At 32.3% G+C, this 15574-nt stretch overlaps 2 protein-coding genes across 4 annotated transcripts; one reads left to right on the top strand and one right to left on the bottom strand.

Annotated features, from left to right (window-relative positions):
- The first annotated feature begins 747 nt into the window (after positions 1-747).
- LOC11421787 (uncharacterized) lies at positions 748-1719 on the top strand. The gene has a single exon (XM_003618079.4). It carries the CDS (start codon positions 957-959, stop codon positions 1410-1412), a length of 456 nt encoding a protein of 151 aa, XP_003618127.1. The 5' UTR covers positions 748-956; the 3' UTR covers positions 1413-1719.
- A 5730-nt stretch (positions 1720-7449) lies between these two features.
- On the bottom strand, positions 7450-15405 carry LOC11418713 (calcium-dependent protein kinase 26). 3 transcript variants are annotated; one of them, XM_003618077.4, is made up of 10 exons: positions 15252-15405; positions 15020-15123; positions 14141-14937; positions 13780-13923; positions 13540-13692; positions 13330-13445; positions 12859-13026; positions 11394-11618; positions 8627-8775; positions 7716-7968 (listed from the first exon to the last, which is right to left on the bottom strand). In XM_003618077.4, exons 3-9 carry the CDS (start codon positions 14889-14891, stop codon positions 8653-8655), a joined length of 1680 nt encoding a protein of 559 aa, XP_003618125.1. In that variant the 5' UTR covers positions 14892-14937; positions 15020-15123; positions 15252-15405; the 3' UTR covers positions 7716-7968; positions 8627-8652. The 3 variants fall into 3 exon arrangements, 1 of the variants encoding a protein (XP_003618125.1); XR_005646188.1 differs by lacking the exons at positions 15020-15123; positions 15252-15405 and adding an exon at positions 8124-8414 and having other exon boundaries at positions 7450-7968; positions 14141-14891; XR_005646189.1 differs by lacking the exons at positions 15020-15123; positions 15252-15405 and adding an exon at positions 8124-8383 and having other exon boundaries at positions 7450-7968; positions 14141-14891.
- Positions 15406-15574: the final 169 nt, after the last annotated feature.

The following is a 15574-nucleotide window of genomic DNA, read 5'->3' as shown; positions in this document are numbered from 1 at the left end:
ATGTGGTGACACATGTCAAGAAGAGAATAAAGAAAATTATTTCTATTAAGGGACATGAAATACTTCATCCGCCCCTCAATAGATGACCTAGTTGACTCTGACACACGTACTAATGCATATGTTTTATCTTTGATATCATCAATTCTCTACTAAAAAAAATTATAAAAAATTAATATTTTAAAAATATTCATCGAGACGAATCCAATAACATCTTACATGATATTATTTATCTTTGTGAATTAGTAGAAAAGTATGATCAAAGTATGTCAAGTCAATAATATATATTGTCAACTAAGTCATCTATTAAGGGACGGAGGAAGTAAGTCCTAAATTTATATAATATAGATAGATAAGATTCATATACATTATAAAAAGGATTATTACTGTCCTTAATTATAAGGGGCAACTAATGAGATTCAAACCAGTATAGACTATGTGTAACTCATTTATTAATTAATTTGGGACTTTATTTAGGTCTCATGTTCACCACCCAAGTTGAATCTTTTCATATATTTTTTATAAAACAAAATTGATTGTAATGAATTATGGGAAAGTGGCGGCAACATATATATATATATATATATATATATATATATATATATATATATATATATATATATATATATATAGAATAAAACATTAATTGTTTATATTAGAAAAAGAATAAAATATTTAATTTGAGGGTTAAGAAGAGTAATTTTGGCAACAAAAAATAGAATAATAATAGCAAGAGACAGAGAGGTGATGAGCAAGCAAGAGAGAATCGAAGAGAAAGGGTGTAAAGGAAGGACCCCACAGCACAAAAAGGAATAAACAGGCTGTGAAGGATGCATTTCACCATATGATTGGTATTAGTATTAGTATTAGTATTTGTCCACAAACAAAGCGAGCGAGTGAGAGCTAGGTTGGTTTGGTTTCAGTAATAAGCACGCAGCAGATACAACGAGACAACCAACATGAGCTTCTTACCAACAAGTAGAAGTGGAAAGAAGGGGTCTCTCCCTGTGTCAACCAAAACCAAATTAGGAGATGCTGCTGATGCAGTCGCAGCAGGAGGAGGCTTTATTCGCAGACGCCTATCAACATCCTCCCTCAAAAACAACACCTCTACAGAAACAACTAATAATAAATGGTCGTCATTTATTCCCAGATCCAAGTCCCTCTCATTCTCATCCATTGGTGACTCTATCAGAAATTGGTGGACCTGGAGCTGGGCCTGGATCCTCTCAAGGAAGCCTATCTTTGCCACAGATCTTGAAATGAATGAGCAAGAAACCAAGTTGCTCACTTCCCGTGATAAGGGGAGTTGGAAACATGTTATTTGCAGGATGAGGTCTGAGATCAGAAGAAGAATCACCAATTCTGATCATTATTACACACCTCTTCCTCAAACCATGGCTTACACAAAATGAATCATTCCATTCCATTCAAGTAGTTAATTCTTTTTTCTTTATTTTTGTATGCATATATATATCCTTAAGATAAGATCAAGTAAGTGTACGTTTGCTATATGTTTGTTCCTTCTTCTGCTTATATTTCATGTGTATTGCTATTATTCACTGTTGCTTGCTTGTCCATCATAACGTGTGAGGACAATCTCCAACCAAGGATGTACGTATGTAATTAGTAGTAGTAATAGTAATTACAAACATTACATTATTGATTGCTATTCTCTCTGTAATAATAATAATAATTTGATTCATTGTTTTGTGGATTATATTTTAAATAATGCTATCAAATTATTTATTTATTTACCTCATCTAATCTAATGGTTGGAATATGTTTGGTGCTATAAGGTTAAACGATCCATGTACCTGGCTTCTTTGCCCTTCAAAATATATATATATATATATATTTTTTTTTTTTTTTGTCTTGTCATAAAGCAAAATTTATTTTGTTCATAACAAATCTAAAATATGGCACATTAGCCAAGTAAATTATACCTTGCCATATCAATCGAAAAAGAAGAAAAAGTAAATCATACCTTGCATAAAGATAACTGAAATCTAATTGTCCAACTTTCCTTTCTTAATTTTTTATATAAGCAGGCTCATAAAAGTTCACAAGGGCATGGCAAGTCTCATGACTACGAGAAAAAACCTCTCAATATACTTATATATATTATTATGCACTAAAATGATTTAATAAGGAGTGGGAGCTATAATTGTTTAATTTGTTATGCCACTAGAGTGAAGTTTCCCTTTTTTTTTTTGTGGTGTTTCATTATGAAACATGAAATAAGGTCTAAGCGAGCAATTGGAAGGGGATCGTAGACGGTTTTATATGGTAAAACTTTAGTGAGTTAAATCTATATTTAAATTAGGGTTAAATATGTTTTTGGTCCCTATAAATATATCAACTTTTTGTTTTAGTCCCTCTAAAATTTTCGTTCAACTTTTAGTCCCTAAAAAATTTTCCATCTTCACTTTTGGTCCCTCTTTTAAAGTAAACTCATATGTAGAATTCATATTTTTGAATCAAATTTTTCATAAAAATTCATAATATTATAATAATCTCTGCCAAAAAAATTAGAATTTTTTAACAAAACATGAATTTAATATGAATTTTTATATTATTTATGGTTAAAAATTCACATATAATTTATGTTTACTTAAAAAATTCTAATTTTTTTTGAAATGTTTTTACAATATTCTACACATTTCTGTACAATTTCATTAATAAATACTAAAATTTACTTTAAAATAGGGACCAAAAGTAGTGATTCAAAATTTTATAGGGACTAAAAGTTGAAGGAAAATTTTAAAAGAACTAAAACAAAAAGTTGATATATTTATAGGGATCAAAAATATATTTAACCCTTTAAATTATAATTGAATTGAGAAATGCTAGGGACACACTCCCTAACACACTCTTTTAACACACTCCAATTAAAATTTGCCACATCACCCACTCTTTATATTTCTTTAACCTGGAACCGGTTGTCCAGGTGAACTTACTGTGTTATTTTGTTTTAATTTTTTTCACCGTCTTTCTCACAATGAAATTGGAGATCGCAACATTGCCAACAAAAAGATGAGCCAAATCAAACACAGAAAACAAATCAGAGAAGAAAAGAAAGGAAACAGATCTGTCAATATTTGTGTTCAATAAAAAATTATGTCATGCTTGATCTTCATCCCCATATCTTCTTGGTAGATTCATCATACGAGTGGGCTTCGAGATACTCTTGTACCTTGAGTGTTTTCAGTATGCAAGAAACATGAATTGGCTCCTTCAAGAAAACCTAAATCCCCAAATTCATTTTTATTAAGTCTTTTTTATTAAAACAATTCTTTTAAAATGAAAGAGAATTATAAGACCAGTAAGAATTGAAAGAGAATAAATTGGTGCAGAACTGTACAAAAGAGAATGATGGTGAAGAACTGTGAGACACAATTAGAAAGACCGTGAAAAAAATAATAGTGATAGTTTTGTTTGAATGTTTAGTAACTTGAACAACCTGTTACAGGTTAAATGAATACAAATAATGGGTGATGTGGCAAATTTTAATTGGAGTGTGTTAAAAGAGTGTGTTAGGGAGTGTGTCCCTAGCATTTATCTAATTGAATTATGCTAGAAGGTGATATATCTTAAAAGTATATAAGTAAGTGTTTGCGCTCGAATTTAGCTTACTCATGAGAGATGTAAATGATAATATAATAGGTCAACCACATATTCTAGTGTCTAATTTAAAAAAGAAAAATAAATCATATCAACCCATCCTCTAAAGAAACAGTAGATTCTGGCAACGATGAGAGGTTAACCGTATGATGCCGTATTTTAACGATGCGAGGCTGTCTGTAGACGGTTCCACCGCACATCACATTTGTTTGCATTGTGTCGGTGCATTACTTCTTTAATTTCCAGTTGTCATAACTATAATATAATATATACATGTGCATGTGCATGTGATTATGAACCATTTATAACACTTAAAAAAAACTGTGGTTAAATAAATTCTATAAGAGGTTACTAAATTATGACATTTATAATTAATCATATATTTGAAATGTGTTTAGGTTGTTTTAAAAAAATAACAATTTGTGCAGAAAAATACTCATGTTCTTTATAATCATGGCTGGCTAGACTAAATATTAGTTTGATTTATTTTTTGTTATTTTCCTTTTCAAAGGTAGTTGACAGACAGCGACATACAATCATGTGGTATGGTGAGAAAAGAATGACACTACTATCAGTCAGTCTGTCCATCACCGACAGTTGCGGTAATAAAATGTACCGAAAAAAGGTTGTGCGGTTGTGTCCGTATAAACATAGTTAAGTCAATACACGTATGTATGTATTTTACTTTAAAAAGATAGGTAGGTAGTATTAGATTAATTGACCGTAAAAAAAAATTATGTGCAGTTTTTTATTAGTTTGATTTTTTTGTTGCCTGCACGTGTATTTAACCAAACTCTAAAATAGTACATAGGAATTTACCATTTTTAGTCCGCTATTTTGACATACTAGCAACAATATTATAATTTTATTCAAAAAAAAAAAGCAACAAAGTTATAATTCTTAGTTTAATTCATCGAGTGGTTGATAAAATATATAATTCTTTTGTGATTTAATTTCTTTTTTCACAACATTTTGTTAGCTCAATCCATTGTGTGGTTTGTTAGTGGGTTTTCAATCTTTTTGGCATAATCGTATAAGAAAAATTGACATAATTAATTTATGTTTTTTTTATATGTTAATTCTCCGATTTTTTTAAGGTAAAGGGGTCCTTATTATTCGAATTTCTATCGATAGATAAGTAAAAAAAGATAAGTAAAGTTTGACAAAACATTGTTCGATTCAAAATCGAATTCAGATTCTCATGAAAATTGTATTTTTTGTTGAATTTCATTAATCGCTTAGCTTCAATGCTTAGTTTTAAATTTATGTTTCTTATGAATACTAAAACTTATAAGGCAGTGACTTATAAGTCACTAATACAAATTTTAATTTGTTGGACTTTGTCATATTACTTACAAGTCTTTAAAGAATATATATATATATATAGAGGGACATATCAAGTGAGAGGACTATTTAATATGAGAGGGTGAGAAGGTTAATTATTAATCATTAGATTGAGATAAACGGTTCAGATTATATTGGTCACTAAAACAACACATGTATGTCACAGATGTTTGTTTCGAGGCTTTTTCAAGTCCAACGATTGTTTCAAGTCCAACGCTTCTTCTTCCAGCAAAACCCAACATCGGTGATAAAGAGGAAAAACACAGTCAGATTTTTTTATTTTATTTCATGAATGCAGTTTTTCTTGTTACTACTAAATTTGTTGAAGATAAGTCCTTTGCAAAAGCAATCAAATCCACTTCTCTTTTTATTTTTTCTTTGCTCTACGAACCATAATTGTTGGTTAACTACCTATAAAAATTAAGTTAGAAAATATATCCTACAAAATTCAAGGTCGAAGAAAGAGGGGTCTTTAACCAGGGTCGTCCCTATGAAATAGGAGGCTCGGCTCTCTATTTAAAATAGGCCCCCAATAAAATAAAAACGCAATTTTTTTTTTGTGTAGCTAAGCTTTATTAAAAAATCAGAATCAGCAGAGCTTCTAAACATGAAACGAAATACAAAAAAATTAAGTGAAAGAGAGGTAGAATTTACTAACGGTGTCGTTTGGATTTGTCACTTATCCGTTGTGGGAAAGGGAAAAACGAATGGTTTATATGAAAAAGAAATGATTGTTGTGATTCTTTCCATGAAATAGCTTTTCAAATTGACTGATTAAGTGATTATACAAATTGGGGGTGGTTTGATAGTACCAGATTTATGTCCAGATAGGAGAACTAAAGTCTAGAAAAAACTCAAACGTGTAAAGAAGTAACATATATATTTTTTATTTAAGTGGAGGTGGGTATTAGATTTAATTTTTTCTGAGGCCCATAGCTTTTGGAGGTCCGGCTTGATTGAGCACCTTGCACTCCCTCAAGGCCGGGCCTGTCTTTAACTAAGATAACCAAAACTGTAAATGGGTTTCAACTTGATTGAAAAATTCATGGCTCGATCTGGAATGGAAGAAGATAAAAACGGGTCTTTAGTTGAGAAAACCAAACTATGAATGGGCTTCGAATTGTGGTGTAGATTTGATTAAAATTCCGTTGTTGTTGTTATGAAGTTGAAGAAACAAGGGATATAAAGTCCATTGTTGTTGTGATGGAGCAAGAGAGAGAAGAAAGGTGAAAACTTGAGAAGGAGGAAGGAGAAGGGAAAATAATCATGTGCAATCAATTTTATATGAAGCTTTTAATCAGATCCGTTCAATTTGATCTAATGGCTATTAATGAGTCCTCTCATCCTCTCACTTGATATGCCATATATATATATATATATATATATATATATATATATATATATATATATATATATGAGTTAGGATCCGTTGACACTAAATTCTGACCGTCTAAATTTTTAATCGAAGGGCTAACAATTCATCTACATGATAGCTAGAGTGGACTCCCCCTGCGCACTTAGGTGTTGTTGGTCTTTCTTTCATCATTGTTGGTGATTACGTATGAAATTTCACTTCTATTCCAACAAATTCTTATAGGAATTGTGATCGTCTCTTTCCCCCTTTAATATCAATTTGCATTCTAAGTCACATGGAGAAGCTAATTGAAGAGAGAATGAGATAATCAATTACTAAAAGTGAAATTTCAACAAAAGCATTTACATTGTGGTTGTGCCGAGGAATGTTCCTGGACAAAGGTTATACCCTTTCTTTGAAAAATAAAATAACCATGCCTGTCGTACAAATCTTTAAGTTCATGACAAAAACTTATTTGTTCATGCCCTTGTGTTCATCTTTGAGATATCAAATTGAATTTTACAACATAAAATTGATGGCAAGAGTAAGATATCAAATTCACTATATATGAATATATAAAACCAATTTCATGGTTTTGGTGAAATCGAAAACGCTTCAATTACATTTGCAACAGACTTTCTGTGTGGTCAATTACGGAAGTGTAGAAAGAGATTGGTGAAGAACCAGTGTATTAAGGTGTGTAAAATAAATTTGATGTCACCGTGCACTTTTAAGTGAATAATAATAGCCATTAGATTAAACCAATTTAATGGATGAAATTTGGTGTTAACGAATCTGTTGACACCTGGTGTCAACGGATCCTAACTCTATCTATATATATATATATATATATATATATATATATATATATATATTATTCCTCAAAGACTTGAACAATAATGAGTCATAAAATCATTTTTCTGTCTTTGGTTGAGGCTCGGAGCCTTGGAGGTAAAAGCATAATATAATTGTATGTATAAAAAAAACATAATATAATCATCATATTAATATTTTTTATTAGATAAACAGAATAACATTAGCTATTAAAAAAAACATTATTAGAAGGATAATAACCTCGGACATAGTTATTAAAAATTCACACACAATAAAAAAATGCACATGATTATAACTTCGGACATAATTATTTTTATTTATTAAATTATTACAAAATGATAGTATTATTAGAAGGATGAATTTGATGCCAAAAAAAAAAAAAACTATTGGGGATATAAAATTCTTCATTGTCACTTTAACACAATTCATGTGCACCTACAGAATCGAAATACGCTTCTCAGTTTAGCCAATACATAATATCTTGTGTGTGAAACTTTACATGCGAAAAATCAGAAATTGAATAATCAAAATCCTTCTACTTCAACTATAAACAGGATGCCCCTATATGAAAACACAGATAAATAACAGACCAACTCAAAATAGCTGCAAGAATTAGTTTACACAGACACAGACACAGACACAAACAAATTTTGCAGTCATACAACACATAAATGTCACACTTGATGCGTACTCGTGCAGGAGCATCCACAATCCCCAGTTTTCTCCATGCGATGACATCCTCCAACAGGATTAAAAACAATCATTGGTAAAGATTTATGCTTTATTTTGCTCTTTCTGGCTTTGCTGCATACAACCTGCCAAAATGACATTTCAGACTCAATAATACAGCACAAGCCATGTTAACATCAGAAGAGTAACACATAGACAAGGGCTCATGCATGTTACGAAAAACTCCCAGCATATAAATAAGCAATCATCCAAAGTTAACATTGTAGAAATTACTGCTTACATTGAGTGAGTTATCATTCAACAGCCAGAAACTGGTTCTGTAACGTCCATGACAACCAGAAAGAGCATTTATGATTAGAAGGTCTTTTATTTCCTAAAATGAGACTCAATTGGGGCTCCACTCCCCGTCTCCCACCCCAAGCTAAATCACGCGTCTTTTCTAAATAAATGATTCTACCATATATAAACAGCAAGAAGTTCTTTGCCACTAAACTAAGCTCGATACGCCTCCAAATGTATGCCAGTATTCTGCCAACTACTCTATTTTATCCGAAATCATCATAAATAATTTCCGTCATCAGGAAATGAGTCCCATATTAAGTAGGTAGGACATCCGTATCAGACTCAAAATGTCATGAACCAATAACTGAGCTTCACGAAATCATTTCTGGTTATTAGGTTCACGAATCACTTCTTAAAAATTCAAAAGTAAATACAGCAGGGAAAATTATATCATATTGCACAAAGATCTTTTTTTTTTTTTTTCCAAAGACAGAGAAGTACCTGCATATAATGAGCACAATTAAAAGCTAATGAGCACTTGGTGCGTCCCTCATGCTCAAATTCAGACTGTTGCGCATAGTCCTCCTACCAATCCCAACATTGCCTTTTTGCATCATGGCAACAAATTCACCATAATCAATCCTTCCATCCTAAAACAAAAAACATAACCAAAACCATGAAGCATAATTGCATAAAGGGGAAGGAACTCAAAATATAAACATACTTGTCAAATCATTAGAGTTCAGGCATTTGATATTTATAGTTTACTTAAGGTGTGATATTGTTTTGCTCAATTAATTACTTTTCACTAGTATAATGTCTTTGATCATAAAACATCTAATAGATAGATCAAGCATAGGTCCTAACTGCATAGTGCATACTATACATATTTCATATTGTCAACATCTATCGTCCCTAGGTGGTAGGAACCTGAAGAAACAACACTATTGAAGGGAAAAACCAGCTAAAAATCCCTTATTCACTTCTCATACCAAGACATCACTCATAAATGGAAATTCATACAAGAACAGATAATAGAACTCTAGGGAAAAAATAATAATATGTAGAGACACTGCAAGCATATCGAGGGGCTTGCTACCTCCCTTCTAGTGGAGGATCCACAAATTTTAAGTAGTGGAGGAGGCAATATTTATCAAAAAAAAAAAAAAAGTAGGGGATGCAATACCGATAAATATGTAGCATCAACTATATATATTTATATAACATTTCATTTTTGGAAGCATAAATATACATATAATGGGGATAACTCCCTTTTGCTCACCAAAAAAAAAAATATACATATCATAAATTGTTCTCTTCATAGGATTTTTCATTTTCAAGAAACATTCAGTGTTTTTCTCATTTTCAACATTATAAAAAATCTCTCTCAATAAAAGTAACTATACAATCATTCAACCATTTATCTCTCATGAATTCACATCCAATTCTTGACGATATTCATAGTAGAGAAAACTCTTTTAGTGGTTGTATTTGCCATTGGTAGTATCAAAGATGACTCTAAAAGTAAATATAGCAGATATACATGTTTCTAACTCTTTTATGGTTGTTTTTTACAGATTAGTTGTGGGATAGTTGTTTTCAGACTTTTTTTATATAAATAAATACGTGATATTATTTTGATAAAGAAATAACACAATATGTGTATATAGTGTTCAGTAAAAGTTATTGAAAATATATTCTCTCAAAGTACATCTATCACTACTTCCTTCACAAACCTCACTCGCAGTTTTCCTACCTTTCCTCTTTTCTCTTTTAATTTTTTCTCACTGGCCAAATCTGTTTCTTGCCCCTAACTGCCAGGTGTGCATGTTGAGGAAAATTCCATCACAGACAACTCTCAACAACCTCTAATTCCCACCTCTGACAATACTTCCTTGATATAGGTGGTTGCTTAACATTCATACCTAGTTAAAAATCTAAAAGTACGGTGAATTTGATGTGCAAGTACTTATCAGTAATTTAGGAACGAAAACTGATAATAGTATACTCTTCACACATACATTTTAATGCATTCTCTATTCTTTAGTAATTTCATGTGGGTCTCACTATATGTATGTATCACAATTCAGAGAGTGGTTCAAGCTTATCTAATGGAATTCACATGAAACTCACTCAATAATAGAAAGTATGTTTGAAAGAGTATGTTGCTAGAATTCCATTTTCATTACTCGTTAGAATTATTAACCATCAGGAAATCATTACGATGATCATTAGTATAACTACATATTTATTTGAAGTGTCGGCTGTTTCTGCTTCTTATACACAGCCATGTGTGAATAACACACTACCACGTAGCCGACCCTTTTCAGCACCAACCCTCACTATTAAAGCATAACATTATAAAATCTCGTGAAATTTTCCTAATTCACATTTCAATTCGAGGTTTGCCATTCTTGCAGTAATTAAAATAACAAACTTGTTCTGCAGCGCAGTTTTTTGGAGGGAGGAGGGTACCATATGCCTAAAGTTAATTTAATTAGCATATCCATGAAGATAAAGTTATATTTGCAAGGTCAGTCAATAATAAAAGCCGATTGATTTTGGCAATAATAACAGCAATCATTAGAACTATTTATCGCCATAAATTTTTAGACGTTTTAAACTATCACAACATAGCCCCATTACAACATACTCAAACAATTAATTTATCCTTGTTGCTTTGAGTATAAACCAAATATTTTAAGAAACTAAATAATTTTTATGATGAATATTAACTATTATAATATATCTTGGATACTGCACATTCATTTCAAAAAGATAAATACAAGCTTCCCTTGGTATGCAAAAAAGTTTCAACTACAGTTATTTTAATGGGTACTTAAACAAATTAGATATGATATTTTTTATTAATCCGTAGTTAAAAGGATTTAAGCCTCTTGCTGTACTGAGATGTTAGATAACAAATTCTTATAAGCTAAAAGCTTTAAAAATGAAACTCCAGTTTTTGTACTTAAACTCAGTCTTTCCAGGAGGACACACACACACATACACCCTCTGGTCACTATTATAAGCAAAATTTCACTTTTTAGATTCATTCATTAAATGATGTATGTGACCACATACATCATTTAATGATTGAATCTAAAAAGTGAAATTTTGCTTATAATAGTGACCCGAGGGTGCACACACACACACGCACAAATATATATATATATATATATATATATATATATATAAACTGTAAGGTCTTTTAACAGCCTACTGGGGTTTCCTATGTCAATGCATGGCACAAGTGTAAATGACTTACGTTATCTTGATCAACTTCCTTGATAATATCTTCAAGAAAAACATCAGTCATGTTATGTTCTGTACAAGCTTGTTGAAGTTCATCAACTGTAATATAACCACTTCCGTCCTTGTCAAAATACTGGAATGCTGCAACAAGATGTTCCTCACGCTCCAGTTTGTTGAGATGAACGGTTGCAGCAATGAACTCCCCATAATCTATAGTTCCACTGTTGTCCACATCAGCCTGAAACAGCTCAAACATTTCAGCTGAATGGAAAACAATCAGAATTTATTTAACATGAATATAAGTTGCGGTTCAGAAAGAAAAGTTGAGTCTATGTAAAGGATGACTAGTTAGTCCCTGTTTTTCTATATCACATTTAGACATGGTTCACCAATGTCCAATGTCAACTCCACTATCAAAATGACAGATTACCAGCCAATGCAGAACTGATCAATTCAAGCAAAGTATAGCCTAGCATATCTCCATAGGGTAATAAAGGAAGAGAAGCATTTATAAGAGATTGATGCAGAAGAATCCAGGTTTAAGAGTCCTCTATGGACACTTGTTCAAAATTGAACAGACTCAAGTAAAAGAAGATGGCGTAGAAACACATTTGGCTCTTCATCACTCAAATTTCTGCTATGGTGAAGATCCCAATTCTCTCCAACTTGAACGAAAGCCAAGTGTTTTCAATAGTAAATCTTAAAAATCACGGTACAAATATCCATATACCACTCCCATGTCTCAACTACAAATATTCTTTTACTAGCATAATAAATAAAAAAAGGAGAATAAAAGATATTAAATACCACTATGAACAAAGAAACTCTCCCTATGTCCAAATATAAAATAAAATGAAGAAAATAAGACATTCAAGAGAAGTATAATAGACTAAGTCAACCATTATGTGCTATCTACCTATCTCAAAACCATATCATTTATTGTATTCACCAAGCATAACTACTTGTGTATATATCAGGAAACACATCCGATCATTTTCTGCATTAAGCTTTTTAATTTTACGAAATATATCCACTCTCCTATGATGCAAGGCGTCAAAAGAGAAAATTAATATGGGATTCTTAACAATATTAATAACATTCAAAATGTTGATATGTTATCATCAGTGGTTATCAAACACACCCTTTATAAGTGCGCCCAGTTAGACTAGCTAAACCTGACATACACAACATCATGAGCATAAACTGATGACTTAACACTCATACAAGACTTGGGCCTTGAAAAGAAAACCATCCTAATTTTAAAAAAACCTGACTCAGATATGACCCGCTGAATTATGTACTTGATGTGTAATGAAGATTGCCGAATATCATGCAGCATAGTGAGTGACAAAGAAAACAATAGAAACTCACAGAGAAAATATATAACAATTAAAATATAATTTCTAGAAAGAATGGAAGTACAAACACCAAATACAGAAAAATATATTTTTAACAGAACTAAGTCACTAACATCTTACCGCTTCCATAAGGTCGCGTATTTCTATATCCTTAAGGGTAGACCCATATCTTCTTAGACCAGCTTTGAGTTCATCAAAAGTGATTGCACCACTGTTATCAGTATCCATAGTCTGGAACATTTCTCTCAAACCAGCAATTTCTTCCTCGGAAAGACTTTCAGCAATTACCTAAGAAAACACCATAACAAGCAACCATGACAAACAATTATAGCTAAATTTACTCTGTTTCAATCATACAAAAAAACAATGGCCGTTCATAAATTATGAATATGGAAATAATTTGAATACAATTGAAAGTATACAATAAGGTAAGTTAGTTTGGCAATCAAGAAGTGCATGATAGTATATTGCCACAAAGGCAACAACGGCAGTTCATATATCATATACAAAAATGCATTATCCTTTTCATAACAAGATATGATCCGCGTTCATCCACAAATTAATATGCATGCATTCATTAGCTTTATTTACCCGTAAAGCCATCTTCTTTAGCTTATTCATTGCAGAAAACTGTTTGAGACGAGAAAGAACAGCAGGGTCCAATGATCTGTCAGGGGCAACTCCATTTTCACATATCCATGGATGACCTGAAGAAGCACAAAAGTAATGTCTTTTATTCTATTCATATAGGGATTGTCCTTGTTTATATGGCAAGCGTAGTAGAGAAAAGGACAAGCATACATAAAACTTCATGAGCGGTTAACCGATCTGAAGGCCGAGAACACAGCATCTTTCTAATAAGATCTTTTCCACTATCAGATATTAGAGGCCATGGCTCTGAGTCAAAATCTATATGTCCCTTCAACACTGCATCGAATATACCCTGCTGGGTCTCTGAGATCCAAAACAGACAAAACTTTCAGTAATGGCACAGATGTTTGACAAAATATCAAAAGAGTGTTTGCACAAAGGGACATATACCTGCCCAAAACGGTGGCACACCACTGAGCAATATATAAAGTATGACACCCGCCGTCCACACATCTGCTTCAGGCCCATAATGCTTGAGGAGAACCTCAGGAGCAACATAGTATGGGCTGCCAACTACATCGGTGAAAACTTGACCTAAGGCAGAGAGGATTCAATGAAGATATAAATAAACAGTAGTTAGTATGGAATGATATTTTGGACTGTAAAAAATCATGAGTAAGAATCTGGTACATTTGGAAGCATTCAATTGAAAAATATTACAAAAAAAAAGTGTGTATTTATTACGACATACAATACAATTGTGGTAATAAAATAAAAGTAAGGAGGAGTGGAGAGAGGTAGGTAACAATACCTGGTTTGAAGAAAACAGAGAGGCCAAAGTCAATAGCTTTAAGAGAGAAATCGTCATCTTTGTTAACCAACAAAAAGTTTTCAGGCTTGAGATCTCTATGCATAACACCAAGGGAATGACAGGCCTCGACAACACCAACAATAATTCTGGTCAACTCAGCAGCCTTCCTCTCGGTATAATGACCTCTCTGGATGATACGATCGAAGAGCTCGCCACCAGAACAAAGCTCCATGACAATATGGACATAGAGAGCATCCTCATAGGCACCCTTGATGGTAACAATGTTCTTGTGACCAGCCAAATGATGCATAATCTGAATTTCTCTGCGAACATCCTCAACATCCTCCTTGGAAATGAGCTTCCTCTTAGAGATGGATTTGCAAGCATATTCAATGGAGGTGGAATTATCGATGGCTAAGAAAGTGGTGCCAAATTGACCTTGACCAAGCTTGCGGCCAAGAGTGTAGAGATCACGAATGTTGGGAGTCTTATGACCTAAGACATAATAAGTCTGATTATCAGGGCCGCGGCGCATGGCGTCGTTCTTAAAGTTGAAGGAAGGTGGTGGTGGGGGATTGAGTGGTTTGTTGTTGTTGCGATGATGATTATGATGATCTGAATTAGAGTCGTTGTTGTTGTTGTTGTTGTTGTTGTCAGAGATGATTGTTCGCTTTGAAGAATGGTCAACAGGCTGGGTATAGCCTTCTTGAATATATTTACCTTTTAAAGATCCACGACATGTATTGCCCATCAATCTCTCATCGATTATAAGATCAGATCAGATCAGATTTCTCTTTCTAAATCAAATCAAATCAAAAAATTCAATTTCAATTTCAAACATAATTCATTAATTAAATAATTAACAATGATAATACATACCAGAAACAGAAGAAGAAGAAGAAGAAGAAGAAGAAGGAGGATTATTGTGTGAATTGTTTTCTTCTCCGGTAGCTCCGACAGATCTCCGCAAACTTAGCAACTAGCTGAGGGGAAGGAACAAAACAAAATATTATTATTATTATTATTATTATTAATATTGGGTTGGATTGGATATATATTTTATTTATTAATTAATTAATATTTTGGTATTGATTGTTAATATGGTTCCTACCGAGAAACATCGTAACCAAGTCAGTGCTGACCAGCTAGCTAGCTACGCACACCACTTCTGTCTCTCTCTTTTCGTCAAACCTTCCCTTTCATTTCATCTTCTATTTTTAGCATTCTGTTATTGCTACCTACCTTCGCCCTCTTCTAATTTAATCTACTTTCTTCCCATTTTATAATTTAAACTCTTTTTCACATTTTTCAATTATAAATTGACAACAAAATTTAATAATTCAACATATTTTATTATTTTTATCAAAATACATTTATATTAATATTGTAATAAAATATTAAAACCTAATATTAAATTTGTGGTTCAATAAGATG

Source organism: Medicago truncatula, chromosome 5 (assembly GCF_003473485.1).
Source record: "Medicago truncatula cultivar Jemalong A17 chromosome 5, MtrunA17r5.0-ANR, whole genome shotgun sequence".
Classification (NCBI taxonomy): Eukaryota; Viridiplantae; Streptophyta; class Magnoliopsida; order Fabales; family Fabaceae; genus Medicago; species Medicago truncatula.
The sequence above is the reverse complement of the archived record's forward strand: the minus strand, read 5'-3'. Positions and strand labels throughout refer to the sequence as shown.